We start from the raw sequence: 15,539 nt of genomic DNA on the forward strand, positions 1-15,539 counted from the left end.
GTTACTGCCTGGCCCTGGTGTATATGTTGTGTTACTGCCTGGCCCTGGTGTACATGTTGTGTTACTGCCTGGCCCTGGTGTACATGTTGTGTTACTGCCTGGCCCTGGTGTACATGTTGTGTTACTGCCTGGCCCTGGTGTACATGTTGTGTTACTGCCTGGCCTTGGTGTACATGTTGTGTTACTGCCTGGTCTTGGTGTACATGTTGTGTTACTGTCTGGCCCTGGTGTATATGTTGTGTTACTGCCTGGCCCTGATGTACATGTTGTGTTACTGTCTGGCCTTGATGTACATGTTGTGTTACTGTCTGGCCTTGGTGTACATGTTGTGTTACTGCCTGGCCCTGGTGTACATGTTCTGTTACTTCGTTCGCTCGTCACGCCGAATGCCCGGGTTTGATTCCTGACATGGGTACAATGTGTGAAGCCCATTTCTGATGTCCCCCGCCGTGATTTTGCTGGAATATTGCTAAAAGGGGCATAAAACCATACTCACTCACTCTGTTATTGCCTCGCCCTGGTGTATATGTTGTGTTACTGCCTGGCCCTGGTGTATATGTTGTGTTACTGCCTCTCCCTGGTGTATATGTTGTGTTACTGCCTGGCCCTGGTGTATATGTTGTGTTACTGCCTGGCCCTGGTGTATATGTTGTGTTACTGCCTCTCCCTGGTGTATATGTTGTGTTACTGCCTCCTCCTGGTGTATATGTTCTGTTACTGCCTGGCCCTGGTGTATAGGTTGTGTTACTACCTGGCCCTGGTGTACATGTTGTGTTACTGCCTGGCCCTGGTGTATAGGTTGTGTTACTGCCTGGCCCTGGTGTATATGTTGTGTTACTGCCTGGCCCTGGTGTACATTTTGTGTTACTGCCTGGCCCTGGTGTATATGTTGTGTTACTGCCTGGCCCTGGTGTATATGTTGTGTTACTGCCTGGCCCTGGTGTACATGTTGTGTTACTGCCTCTCCCTGGTGTATATGTTCTGTTACTGCCTTGCCCCGGTGTATATGTTGTGTTACTGCCTGGCCCTGGTGGACATGTTGTGTTACTGTCTGGCCTTGGTGTACATGTTGTGTTACTGTCTGGCCTTGGTGTACATGTTGTGTTACTGCCTGGCCCTGGTGTACATGTTCTGTTACTTCGTTCGCTCGTCACGCCGAATGCCCGGGTTTGATTCCTGACATGGGTACAATGTGTGAAGCCCATTTCTGATGTCCCCCGCCGTGATTTTGCTGGAATATTGCTAAAAGGGGCATAAAACCATACTCACTCACTCTGTTATTGCCTCGCCCTGGTGTATATGTTGTGTTACTGCCTGGCCCTGGTGTATATGTTGTGTTACTGCCTCTCCCTGGTGTATATGTTGTGTTACTGCCTGGCCCTGGTGTATATGTTGTGTTACTGCCTGGCCCTGGTGTATATGTTGTGTTACTGCCTCTCCCTGGTGTATATGTTGTGTTACTGCCTCCTCCTGGTGTATATGTTCTGTTACTGCCTGGCCCTGGTGTATAGGTTGTGTTACTACCTGGCCCTGGTGTACATGTTGTGTTACTGCCTGGCCCTGGTGTATAGGTTGTGTTACTGCCTGGCCCTGGTGTATATGTTGTGTTACTGCCTGGCCCTGGTGTACATTTTGTGTTACTGCCTGGCCCTGGTGTATATGTTGTGTTACTGCCTGGCCCTGGTGTATATGTTGTGTTACTGCCTGGCCCTGGTGTACATGTTGTGTTACTGCCTCTCCCTGGTGTATATGTTCTGTTACTGCCTTGCCCCGGTGTATATGTTGTGTTACTGCCTGGCCCTGGTGGACATGTTGTGTTACTGCCTGGCCCTGGTGTATATGTTCTGTTACTGCCTTGCCCTAGTGGACATGTTGTGTTACTGCCTGGCCCTGGTGTATATGTTCTGTTACTGCCTTGCCCTAGTGGACATGTTGTGTTACTGCCTGGCCCTGGTGTACATGCTCTATTACTGCTTCGCTGTTAGCGGAACATTGCCATCTTGCTTTTTAAGAAGCTCTCAGTCTTGCTGCTGTTTCTGTGATTTCAATCTTCCTCTTCAGACGTGACTTGAAAGAAGAGAGTGACTCTGACATCCTGATCCATGGAACTGCGTCTCGCAACAGAGCTGTCCATGGAGACAAAGTTGTAGTTGAACTCCTGCCACGATCTCAGTGGAAGGGGAGATCACTCTCCATTAAGGAATTAGGAGACAAGACAGGTCTTTTTGTTGAATTAACATTGTTGCCTACACTTACATTTCTGAAACTACCAGTTTCATAAACAAATATATATGTTAAGCAATCATAGTTTGAAGGAGTTCGACCAGAGTGCAAGTAAGAAATCCATCGGGATCGTACAGGGTGACATCTTTTTCAGTGTGAACCTCTTTGTTGTCTACTTAATAACTAGTGTCATGTGTTGAACCTGGGACTTTGTCACTTGGCTCATCTCATTAAATCTCATTAAAAATCAGATCTTAGTTCTCCCAACCGCTAAACAAAGATCTGAGGACATCCCATTACGGGTCACATCAGAACGACCTTTCGCGAATTTTGACCGATCATCGAAATGACTGACAAGAAATCGACATTAGCCAATCAGAAGGCAGCTTTCTCGAGCTTTATGACACTAGTTTAAAACTGGCGACCACGCTTTGAAACATATTTTGACATATTCTTGATTAAAAAAATTAAAACTGATAAGAAGAACATTCAGGAATAGCTTATAGATGGCCTAGATTGTATGGATATAATCATAAAACCCATAACTGTCGTTGGGAATACCCTCTGTTAAATATTTTGTGGTTGCATGATTAGAAAACACATTCTGACTGTCACTTTTATGATCTGGAAAGCGACGATCTGATTGGTTGGATGAAAGGTTGTTCTGACGTGACCCTTAATGGGATGTCCTCAGATCTTTGTTTAGCGATTGCGGGAACTAAGATCTGATTTTAATGAGATTGTCACTCGGCTGTGAGGGTATGAGAAACTTTTCCTGAGCAGTGTGGTGTTTGAAAGACTTGAATCAAATTTACTAGGAATGCCAATTTGCAGAACCTACTCTCTCAGACCTGTTTCATCTAAGGCAGATTATATTTATTTATGTAATTGTCTTTAAATGTTATCATTGCTTGTTTTGAATAAGATTTTAACCAAATCCTACACCTACTACTGTCTACTGTCAGGGGAGACAACTGGTGATGGTGAGACGACCAGTGATGACATGAGCAGTGTGATGCCAACAGGCCGCATCGTGGGGGTGCTTCAGAGGAACTGGAGGGACTATGTGGCCAGCTTCTCTGCAGATGAGGTCAGTTACTTTCCGAATGTCTTTATCATAGTGGGAACACATTTTGAATCTTATGACGACTTTGACTCCGAAGATCTTCATCTACTTACACTAACTACACAGATGTAGCACTACATTCATTTTGTGTAATGTGCTCAAGATCTGTAGCTTGATTTTCAATAGCAATGATTTAGTAATTTTAATTATTTAATAATAATTTAAAATAGTTCTGTTTGGTAAAGGACTAAATCAGTAATGTGTGGTCAAAGACTTAAAATTGTAATGTGTGGTCAAGGACTAAAATAGTAATGTGTGGTCAAGGACTAAAATAGTAATGTGTGGTCAAGTTCTAAAATAGTAATGTGTGGTATAGGTCTAAAATAGTAATGTGTGGTCAAGGTCTAAAATAGTAATGTGTGGTCAAGGACTAAAATAGTAATGTGTGGTCAAGGTCTAAAATAGTACTGTGTGGTCAAGGACTAAAATAGTAATGTGTGGTCAAGGTCTAAAATAGTAATGTGTGGTCAAGGACTAAAATAGTAATGTGTGGTCAAGGTCTAAAATAGTAATGTGTGGTCAAGGACTAAAATAGTAATGTGTGGTCAAGTTCTAAAATTTAATGTGTGGTTTAGGTCTAAAATAGTAATGTGTGGTCAAGGTCTAAAATAGTAATGTGTGGTCAAGGTCTAAAATAGTAATGTGTGGTCAAGGTCTTAATTAATAATGTGTGGTCAAGTTCTAAAATAGTAATGTGTGGTCAAGGACTAAAATAGTATTGTGTGGTCAAGGTCTTAATTAGTAATGTGTGGTCAAGTTCTAAAATAGTAATGTGTGGTCAAGGTCTAAAATAGTAATGTGTGGTCAAGGACTAAAATAGTAATGTGTGGTCAAGTTCTAAAATAGTAATGTGTGGTCAAGGTCTAAAATAGTAATGTGTGGTCAAGGTCTAAAATAGTAATGTGTGGTCAAGGACTAAAATAGTAATGTGTGGTCAAGGTCTAAAATAGTAATGTGTGGTCAAGGACTAAAATAGTAATGTGTGGTCAAGGTCTAAAATAGTAATGTGTGGTCAAGGACTAAAATAGTAATGTGTGGTATAGGTCTAAAATAGTAATGTGTGGTCAAGGACTAAAATAGTAATGTGTGGTCAAGTTCTAAAATTTAATGTGTGGTATAGGTCTAAAATAGTAATGTGTGGTCAAGGTCTAAAATAGTAATGTGTGGTCAAGGTCTAAAATAGTAATGTGTGGTCAAGGTCTTAATTAGTAATGTGTGGTCAAGTTCTAAAATAGTAATGTGTGGTCAAGGACTAAAATAGTATTGTGTGGTCAAGGTCTTAATTAGTAATGTGTGGTCAAGTTCTAAAATAGTAATGTGTGGTCAAGGTCTAAAATAGTAATGTGTGGTCAAGGACTAAAATAGTAATGTGTGGTCAAGTTCTAAAATAGTAATGTGTGGTCAAGGTCTAAAATAGTAATGTGTGGTCAAGTTCTAAAATAGTAATGTGTGGTCAAGGTCTAAAATAGTAATGTGTGGTCAAGGTCTAAAATAGTACTGTGTGGTCAAGTTTTTAAATAGTAATGTGTGGTATAGGTCTAAAATAGTACTGTGTGGTCAAGGTCTAAAATAGTAATGTGTGGTCAAGGTCTAAAATTGTAATGTGTGGTCAAGGTCTAAAATAGTACTATGTGGTCAAGGACTAAAATAGTAATGTGTGGTCAAGGTCTTAAATAGTAATGTGTGGTCAAGGTCTTAAATAGTACTGTGTGGTCAAGGTCTTAAATAGTAATGTGTGGTCAAGGTCTTAAATAGTAATGGGGGAAACAGAACCATAGGACTCATAGTGGGGTGTAATGCTGGCAGAGCTCCAGATAACATTTTGAGCAGTTGAGTTTTTACTCTAGGGTTTCTATTTTAATTGGGTTATTACATTTTTCATTGCGTAACCAATATATATTTTTCACTCATCTATTCATCAATTTATTGGGTTTTTCGCAAAATTAGTGGACATTTTAAGATTGAAAAAAAATGACATAATGTTTTAGATGTATATAACTGTTCTAAATAAATAGCCTTGACCCGGAAAGTAAATATGTTCGTAATTGTGTTTTGGAAATTAGCTCCTTTGTACGCATGCTGAAAAAGCGTCATTGGTAGTTTACACATGCTGTTTTTATACATTTGAGTTTTGCATTCAATGCATGCGTTTCTGTACACAAGTTAATTGAAAGAAATTGGGTTTTGAATATGTTCTGGGGGTATTTTACGCAAATATGTAGCTTATCTGTAGCTCTGTGCTGGGTATGATGTGTCATGACAATGGACCGTCCCCCACAGTTGGCGTGGCCTCCATATGTTCTTGATGTTCAGGAGGCCCAGAAGAATGCCAACAAAGCTGGGAAGGTTCTCCTCATCCCCTGGGACTACCGCATCCCCAAGATCCGCATCAGCACCCGACAAGTGGGCACACTCCGCGAAGACAGGTAGGTGCACAGAATTTTGTTATTCTTCCTTCACAGGCCTGTAAATGTCACTTTGTAGAAACAGTGTCTTTGACTACCTAGGATCTACAAGGATTATTATATGAAGATAATGTAACAGAATGTTTCAGGAGCGGATCCAGGATTTTAAGAAAGGTAGGGTTCCACTTGCGTCATTTGTAAGTTCAGTCAGTGAGGGTGGGGGGTTGGTGGTGGGGGAAGTCTACCCCAAAATCACAAAAAGCGTTATGTAAACCATTATTATCCCCCGCCCAACAAAGTTAGCAGGGGATATAGAAACGGGCTCCGTTCGTCCGTCCGTCAGTCACATTTCGTTTCCGGAGCATAACTCAGAAACCGTTCAATATTTTTTCATGAAACTTTGCAGGTTTGTCAGGTACATGCTGAACTGGTGCCTTTTGCTATTTAGAAATTTTAGAATTTTTAATTTTTTACGTTTCCATGGCAAAAAGATGGTTCTTTGAGGGTTGGGTTCGTTTCCGGAGCATAACTCTTAAACCGTTCAATATTTTTTCATGAAACGTTGCTGGTTTGTCAGGTACATGCTGAACTGGTGCCTTTTGCTATTCAGACATTTTTGCCCCAGGACCCCTATCTGGATCTGCCACTGTGTTTTGTAGGCCGTAACTCAGTACCTAAAGTTTGCCCTTATTATATGAGGTGATTAAAGTGGGACTATGTGGACACAGTGGCGACTGCTTGACCTGACTGGACACTCACACAATATTTAGGGTGCTGACCTGTTTAAATTATTCATTCAATAGTAGAATGAGTGGGGTTTGGGGTTCCTTGAATTTGTGTGCTCCATATTACTTTTTTGTTTATTTGTTTGTTGTTATTAATTGTTGTAAGTATACCAGTAATTGATATAGAGTAATAGTACCTGACACACAATCAACAATCTCACTAAGTCTGACGTCCCCACCCAAGTCACACTGGTGCAGTAACTGTAACAGTGTTGACTGGTGTTTATCATTTGTAACCTGCTTACCCTTTTCAGGATAATTGTAAGGATTGACTCGTGGGATGTGGATTCACAGTACCCAAATGGACACTTTGTGCGGAGCTTGGGGAAGATTGGGGAGCTGGAGACGGAGATCGCGGCACTGCTTGTGGAGAACAACATCTCGGTGCCACCTTTCTCCGACCTGCAGGTCTGTCATCTTCAGCAGGGAACAAACCAGATTGTCTGCAATACAGACTCTCTCCAATACAGACTCTCTCCAATACAGTCTCTGCAATAACAGATTCTCTACCATACAGACTCTCTACAATACAGATTCTCTACAATACAGATTCTCTACAATACAGATTCTCTACAATACTGATTCTGTACAATACAGATTCTCTACAATACAGACTCTCTATAATACAAATTCTCTACAATACAGACTCTCTACAATCCAGATTCTCTATGAAACAGTTTCTCTACTATACAGGTTCTCTACATTACAGATTCTCTGCATTACAGATTTTCTACAATACACACCCTCTACAACACAGACTCTCTACAATACAAACTCTCTAAAATACAGATTTTCTACCATAATGATTCTCTACAATAGAGACTCTCTACAGGACAAATTCTCTACATTACAGACTCTATAATACAGACTTCCTACAATACAGACTCTCTACAATACAGAGTTTCTACAATACAGATTCTTTACAATACAGACTATAATAAAGACTTCCTACAATACAGATTCTCTCCAATACTGATTCTCTACAATCCAGATTCTCTATGATACAGTTTCTCTACAATACAGGTTCTCTACATTACAGATTTTATACATTACAGATTCTCTGCATTACAGATTTTCTACAATACACACCCTCTACAGTACAGATTCTCTACAATACAAACTCTCTAAAATACAGATTCTCTACCATAATGATTCTCAACAATGCAAACTCTACCCTACATATCCTATACAATAGAGATTCCCTCTACAATAAAGATTGCCTACAATACAGATTCTCTACAATAAAGATTCCCTACAATACAGATTCTCTACAATGCAAACTCTACAATACATATCCTCTACAATAGAGATTCCCTCTACAATAAAGATTCCCTTCAGTACAGATTCTCTACAGTGCAAACTCTACAATACATATCCTCTACAATAAAGATTCCCTCTACAATAAAGATTCCCTACAATACAGATTCTCTACAATGCAGATTCTCAGCTAAAATGATTCTCTGCTATTATTCACACATCAGCCTTCAGGATGTGATGATTGCCACATGAGGATGAGCATCAGGTGATTCTGTGTGTCTGTCAGCAAGGACGTGGAAGCAGACTGTGTATTTATGCATGAGTCTTCTAGTTGAAGGAGCTGCCGACAGACACACAAGAGCAGCCGTGGACAATGGTTGAGGAGGAGGTTTCAGTCAGACGGGACCTGCGACAGTCTCACCTCATCTTCAGCATTGACCCTAAAGGTTGCGAGGATGTAGATGACACTCTGTCCATCAGGTATTTTGAAGGAAATACCTAGGAAAAGCTAAGCATGGACACTGTTACAATACTATTGTTTTGGTGGTTAAAATATTGCAGTTGCAATAGTTATTTGAAACATGCCCTCAATTGTCACACCTACAGAGAGAAAATTATAATTGATTTGTTTATCTGATGTTTTGGGTAGTTCTTCTCTTAAATACAGGGTCATTCAGGCGATGGTCAAACAAACCTTGGCAAAAATGTCTCTAACTGAAATAGTTTTTAGGAAAGCATCCATCCCCTTTTCTATTAATATATAAATGTGTTTTAATGTCCCCCCCCCCCACCAAACTCAGCATATCCATCTGTCCATTCGTAATTATTTCAAATATTTTTAAAAAAAATTATCGGCCAAATACCTGGTTCAGGAAACAGAAATATTTTGTATTGGGGCCTTCTATCTGATCTGATTGTGGAGTGCCAAGTGTTGTATAAGACGACTCCATCTTATGTTTTATTAGTAAATATTTCCATTATGTGTTGATCGTATCATGCTTTTCAGACAACTTCCTCATGGAAACTATGAACTTGGTGTGCACATAGCGGACGTCACCTACTTTGTAAAGCCAGGATCCCTTTCTGATGTAGAGGCAAGGTCAAGGTCAACATCTGTGTACCTGGCAGACCGGAGATATGACATGTTACCCACAATCCTCAGTGCCAACCTCTGCTCCCTCATTAGCGGAGTGGACAGGTCAGCAGACTGGGCTCCGGCCTGGATTAATCTTGATTATTTATACCTGGTATCCAGCAGTGAAACATGAATACTGATCTCTTTACCCATATGTACAGAGTATTCAGTTTGATTCATATTGGACAGAATAACTTTGCTTTAGTTGATATTTCTCTGCATTCTGCTCAATTATTCCCAGACGATTAGTTGTCATGGAAGCGTAGGATGTCATTCATTGTTTGATGATGATATTGCTTTCCATCATGTTATGTCTGCATCATGTTTGTCACTAACACCCACTGTGTCTCCAGGTGTGCCACGATGTATGTAGGTGTTTGTCACTAACACCCACTGTGTCTCCAGGTGTGCCACGATGTATGTAGGTGTTTGTCACTAACACCCACTGTGTCTCCAGGTGTGCCACGATGTATGTAGGTGTTTGTCACTAACACCCACTGTGTCTCCAGGTGTGCCACGATGTATGTAGGTGTTTGTCACTAACACCCACTGTGTCTCCAGGTGTGCCACGATGTATGTAGGTGTTTGTCACTAACACCCACTGTGTCTCCAGGTGTGCCACGATGTATGTAGGTGTTTGTCACTAACACCCCTCTGTGTCTCCAGGTGTGCCACGATGTATGTAAGTGTTTGTCACTAACACCCACTGTGTCTCCAGGTGTGCCACGATGTATGTAGGTGTTTGTCACTAACACCCACTGTGTCTCCAGGTGTGCCACGATGTATGTAGGTGTTTGTCACTAACACCCACTGTGTCTCCAGGTGTGCCACGATGTATGTAGGTGTTTGTCACTAACACCCACTGTGTCTCCAGGTGTGCCACGATGTATGTAGGTGTTTGTCACTAACACCCACTGTGTCTCCAGGTGTGCCACGATGTATGTAGATGTTTGTCACTAATACCCATTGTGTCTCCAGGTGTGCCACGATGTATGTAGATGTTTGTCTATAACACCCACTGTGTCTCCAGGTGTGCCACGATGTATGTAGATGTTTGTCACTAACACCCACTGTGTCTCCAGGTGTGTCACGATGTATGTAGGTGTTTGTCACTAATACCCCACTGTGTCCCCCCAAGGTATGCCATGAGATAATGTAGATGTTTGTCACTAATACCCCATTGTATCTCCCCCAGGTATGCCACGATGTATATAGATGTTTGTCACTAATACCCCATTGTATCTCCCCCAGGTATGCCACGATGTATATAGATGTTTGTCACTAACACCCCATTGTGTCCCCCCCAGGTATGCCATGAGATATGTAGATGTTTGTCACTAATACCCCATTGTGTCCCCCCCAGGTATGCCATGAGATATGTAGATGTTTGTCACTAATACCCCATTGTGTCCCCCCCAGGTATGCCATGAGATATGTAGATGTTTGTCACTAATACCCCATTGTGTCCCCCTCCCCAGGTATGCCATGAGATATGTAGATGTTTGTCACTAATACCCCATTGTGCCCGCCAGGTATGCCATGAGATATGTAGATGTTTGTCACTAATACCCCAGTGTGTCTCCAGGTATGCCATGAGATATGTAGATGTTTGTCACTAATACCCCAGTGTGTCTCCAGGTATGCCACGATGTATGTAGATGTTTGTCACTAATACCCCATTGTGTCCCCCCCAGGTATGCCATGAGATATGTAGATGTTTGTCACTAATACCCCAGTGTGTCTCCAGGTATGCCATGAGATATGTAGATGTTTGTCACTAATACCCCATTGTGTCTCCAGGTATGCCTTGAGATATGTAGATGTTTGTCACTAATACCCCAGTGTGTCTCCAGGTATGCCTTGAGATATGTAGATGTTTTTCACTAATACCCCAGTGTGTCTCCAGGTATGCCACGATGTATGTAGATGTTTGTCACTAATACCCCATTGTGTCCCCCCCAGGTATGCCATGAGATATGTTGATGTTTGTCACTAATACCCCATTGTGTCTCCAGGTATGCCACGATGTATGTAGATGTTTGTCACTAATACCCCATTGTGTCCCCCCCAGGTATGCCATGAGATATGTTGATGTTTGTCACTAATACCCCAGTGTGTCTCCAGGTATGCCATGAGATATGTAGATGTTTGTCACTAATACCCCAGTGTGTCTCCAGGTATGCCATGAGATATGTTGATGTTTGTCACTAATACCCCAGTGTGTCTCCAGGTATGCCATGAGATATGTAGATGTTTGTCACTAATACCCCAGTGTGTCTCCAGGTATGCCATGAGATATGTAGATGTTTGTCACTAATACCCCAGTGTGTCTCCAGGTATGCCATGAGATATGTAGATGTTTGTCACTAATACCCCAGTGTGTCTCCAGGTATGCCATGAGATATGTAGATGTTTGTCACTAATACCCCAGTGTGTCTCCAGGTATGCCATGAGATATGTAGATGTTTGTCACTAATACCCCAGTGTGTCTCCAGGTATGCCATGAGATATGTGGATGTTTGTCACTAATACCCCAGTGTGTCTCCAGGTATGCCATGAGATATGTGGATGTTTGTCACTAATACCCCAGTGTGTCTCCAGGTATGCCATGAGATATGTAGATGTTTGTCACTAATACCCCATTGTGTCCCCCCCAGGTATGCCATGAGATATGTAGATGTTTGTCACTAATACCCCAGTGTGTCTCCAGGTATGCCATGAGATATGTAGATGTTTGTCACTAATACCCCAGTGTGTCTCCAGGTATGCCATGAGATATGTAGATGTTTGTCACTAATACCCCAGTGTGTCTCCAGGTATGCCATGAGATATGTAGATGTTTGTCACTAATACCCCAGTGTGTCTCCAGGTATGCCATGAGATATGTAGATGTTTGTCACTAATACCCCAGTGTGTCTCCAGGTATGCCATGAGATATGTGGATGTTTGTCACTAATACCCCAGTGTGTCTCCAGGTATGCCATGAGATATGTGGATGTTTGTCACTAATACCCCAGTGTGTCTCCAGGTATGCCATGAGATATGTGGATGTTTGTCACTAATACCCCATTGTGTCCCCCCCAGGTATGCCATGAGATATGTAGATGTTTGTCACTAATACCCCAGTGTGTCTCCAGGTATGCCATGAGATATGTAGATGTTTTTCACTAATACCCCAGTGTGTCTCCAGGTATGCCATGAGATATGTGGATGTTTGTCACTAATACCCCAGTGTGTCTCCAGGTATGCCATGAGATATGTGGATGTTTGTCACTAATACCCCAGTGTGTCTCCAGGTATGCCATGAGATATGTGGATGTTTGTCACTAATACCCCAGTGTGTCTCCAGGTATGCCATGAGATATGTGGATGTTTGTCACTAATACCCCAGTGTGTCTCCAGGTATGCCATGAGATATGTAGATGTTTGTCACTAACACCTCTTGTGTCCCCCCCCAGGTATGCCATGAGTGTTATCTGGGAGCTGACCCCAGACTTTGAAGTGAAGGATGTTTGGTATGGCAGGACTGTTATCCGCTCACAGTACAAACTATTCTATGAGGTCAGTGCTTTTCCACGATTGTGCCGTTCATGTTAAACTATGCACATATTTTCAAACTAAATAAATAATAGGCCATTCCCCTGCCAATTTAGCATTGTTGTGGTGACCAGACCTACTGGCCAACTCTGCAGATGTTATATTAGAAAGTGTTGTTAAGGCAAATATACGATGTATAAGGTATATGCCATGTATGAGGTTATTAAATATGTATTAAAACTCTTCATATCATTATTTTATGTAAATGCAAATGATTGTATTAAAGATTTGGGTGTGTTTGATATGTTGTAATCCACAAGAAATTTAGATTAGTACCATAACATTTATCTCTCGCTGCAAGCAATGTTGATAAGACATGTAATTCACTCACTCACTACCTCACACACTCACCCTCTCTCTCACTCACTACCTCACACACTCTCTCTCTCACTCACTACCTCACACACACCCTCTCTCTCACTCACTACCTCACACACTCACCCTCTCTCTCACTCACTACCTCACTCTCTCTCACTCACTACCTCACACACACACCCTCTCTCTCACTCACTACCTCACACACACACCCTCACTCTCACTCACTACCTCACACACACACCCTCACTCTCACTCACTACCTCACACACACACCCTCACTCTCACTCACTACCTCACACACACACCCTCACTCTCACTCACTACCTCACACACACACCCTCTCTCTCACTCACTACCTCACACACACACCCTCTCTCTCACTCACTACCTCACACACTCACCCTCTCTCTCTCACTCACTCAATCACTCACTTTCACTCACTACCCCACACTTTCACTCACTCTCTCTCACTCTCACTACCTCACTCACTACCTCACTCACTCAATCACTCACACTTTCACTCACACTTTCACTCACACTTTCACTCACTACCCCACACTCTCACTCACTCTCTCTCACTCACTACCTCAAACACTCTCTCTCACTCAATCACTCAATCACCCACACTTTCACTACCCCGTTCACTCACTCTCTCTCACACTCACTCACTACCTCACTCACTCTCTCTCACTCACTACCTCACACACTCACTCTCTCTCTCACTCACTACCTCACACACTCAATCACCCACACTTTCACTACCCTGTTCACTCACTCTCTCACACTCACTCACTACCTCACACACCCACTCTCTCTCACTCACTACCCCACACACTCATTCTCTCTCACTCACTCAATCACTCACACTTTCACTCAGTACCCCACTCTCACACACTCACTACCTCAAGCACTCACATTTTCACTCACTACCCACACTCACTCACTACCTCACTCAATCACTCACTCACTCACTCACTACCTCAAACACTCTCTCCCACTCACTCAATCACTCACACTTTCACTCACTACCCCACACTGTCACTACCTCACTCACTCTCTCTCACTCATTACCTCAATCACTCACACTTTCACTCACTTCCCCACACTCTCACTCACTACCTCACTCAATCACTCACTCACTACCTCAAACACTCTCTCTCACTCACACTTTTACTCACTACCCCACACTGTCACCCACTCACTCACTCAATCACTCCGGCTATGTGGTTTCCCCTGCAGCTGGCACAGTCTATATATGATGGAGCTGCAGATGAGGACATTGTCAGTAACGTCCCTGAGCTGCACAGCGTAGACCAGTCAAAAGTGAAGGAGAGGTTGGTTCTAGTTCTTATATTTACTTAAGACAAACTTGATGACTACACAGTGTCTGGTGTGTGAACAATGGAACTCAAGTTTGCAGCTTGTACACACAATATTCACTAATAATAACCAGTATCTATCTGCAAGGATTGACAAAACATTGCCAATGAGGTTGTCATATTATTTCATTTAATTAATGTCTAATTAGAATAACAAATATATATATCATTTGATAGAAAGAAGTAAGATTTCTTAATGACTGGAGGAAAATCAGCCAAGCCTGGGTAAACATATGTTGATGTTATTGATGAAATGTTATTACTCTAATGATCAGATGATGTTATTAACTTTGTTATTTTATAACATAAATATGTTTTGCACATACAGTCAAGTCCTGTTAATCCACCATGGTTGGTTGTATATGTTTATATCGGATTAATGACTTAGTCGGATAAACAAAATTAGGTAGTATCAACGTTCGTGAACGAAAATCGGAAAAACTACACGATAGATAACGATACAAACACTTTGTAATAAGAAAAATGTAATGTTACATTGTTAGCGGAATAGGGGGCACGGGTGGCCCAGTCGTCTAAGGCGCCGCAATTCGCTGTGCAGAGTTGCGGCCCTTGGGCACGCCAGAAACCTATGATTGTGGGTTCGAATCCCGGTTCACCTAAAATTATGTTTCTAGGTTTGTCAGCACCATACCCGTGCTCGTGGGTTTCACCGAAGTGGTAAACATCTGAGACCTGCATCACTTCGGGCTTTCCTCCCACATTAAGCTGACACGCCTTGATATAACTGGAATACTGTTAAAAGCAGCGTTAAACCCAACTCACTCACTCACTCACTGTTAGCGGAATATGTTTAGGTGTGTCGGAGGCTGAGTGCAAGACTCTCAGATTAACGAGTCAAAATAGCACTGACTTTATGGGTTCATATCATTATTGTCAGATAAAGCTGATTGTCGGATTAACAAGTGTCTGACTATATATTTGATAGAAACATCATTGATCAAAAGTTCTTTCATTTGACTGGTGAATAAACATGCAGAAGGCTATCTGTCTTTATGAGGCTGGATGTCTCCGGACAATATGGTGTGTGTCTTTTCCTAGTGTAGAGGGAGGTTATGTGTTTGAGGCCTCCCTGTATGAAGTACTTCATGACTGTACAGGTTGTCTGAGTTGAAGTGGGCAGTGTGTAAACTGATGGAGGTGGCAAGAGTGTTGAAGTCTCGCCGTGTGTCCGGCGGGGCCTTGGAACTCGAGAGTGTGGAAGTACGCGTGGAAATGGATGACAGCAAGAAGATAGATGACCTCACACCAAAAGATGTAAGTAGACCTCCAGTAGACTTCCCGAATTTTCCCATC

At 42.2% G+C, this 15,539-nt stretch overlaps 1 protein-coding gene across 2 annotated transcripts in view; it reads left to right on the forward strand.

Moving 5' to 3' along the window:
- The window catches only part of LOC139473698 (DIS3-like exonuclease 1), a 35,620-nt gene that overhangs the window by 7,878 nt on the left and 12,203 nt on the right, over positions 1–15,539 (forward strand). For both annotated transcript variants that reach the window (XM_071256413.1, XM_071256422.1), the window contains exons 8-16: positions 2,062–2,219; positions 3,189–3,313; positions 5,663–5,775; positions 6,794–6,947; positions 8,128–8,276; positions 8,803–8,994; positions 12,390–12,492; positions 14,086–14,180; positions 15,344–15,500. In XM_071256413.1, the coding sequence (XP_071112514.1) occupies positions 2,062–2,219; positions 3,189–3,313; positions 5,663–5,775; positions 6,794–6,947; positions 8,128–8,276; positions 8,803–8,994; positions 12,390–12,492; positions 14,086–14,180; positions 15,344–15,500 (1,246 nt within the window). The remainder of the gene's footprint in view (positions 1–2,061; positions 2,220–3,188; positions 3,314–5,662; positions 5,776–6,793; positions 6,948–8,127; positions 8,277–8,802; positions 8,995–12,389; positions 12,493–14,085; positions 14,181–15,343; positions 15,501–15,539) is intronic.

This window comes from Haliotis cracherodii, unplaced genomic scaffold (genome assembly GCF_022045235.1).
Source record: "Haliotis cracherodii isolate W230 unplaced genomic scaffold, xgHalCrac1.p SCAF_1, whole genome shotgun sequence".
Lineage (NCBI taxonomy): Eukaryota > Metazoa > Mollusca > Gastropoda > Lepetellida > Haliotidae > Haliotis > Haliotis cracherodii.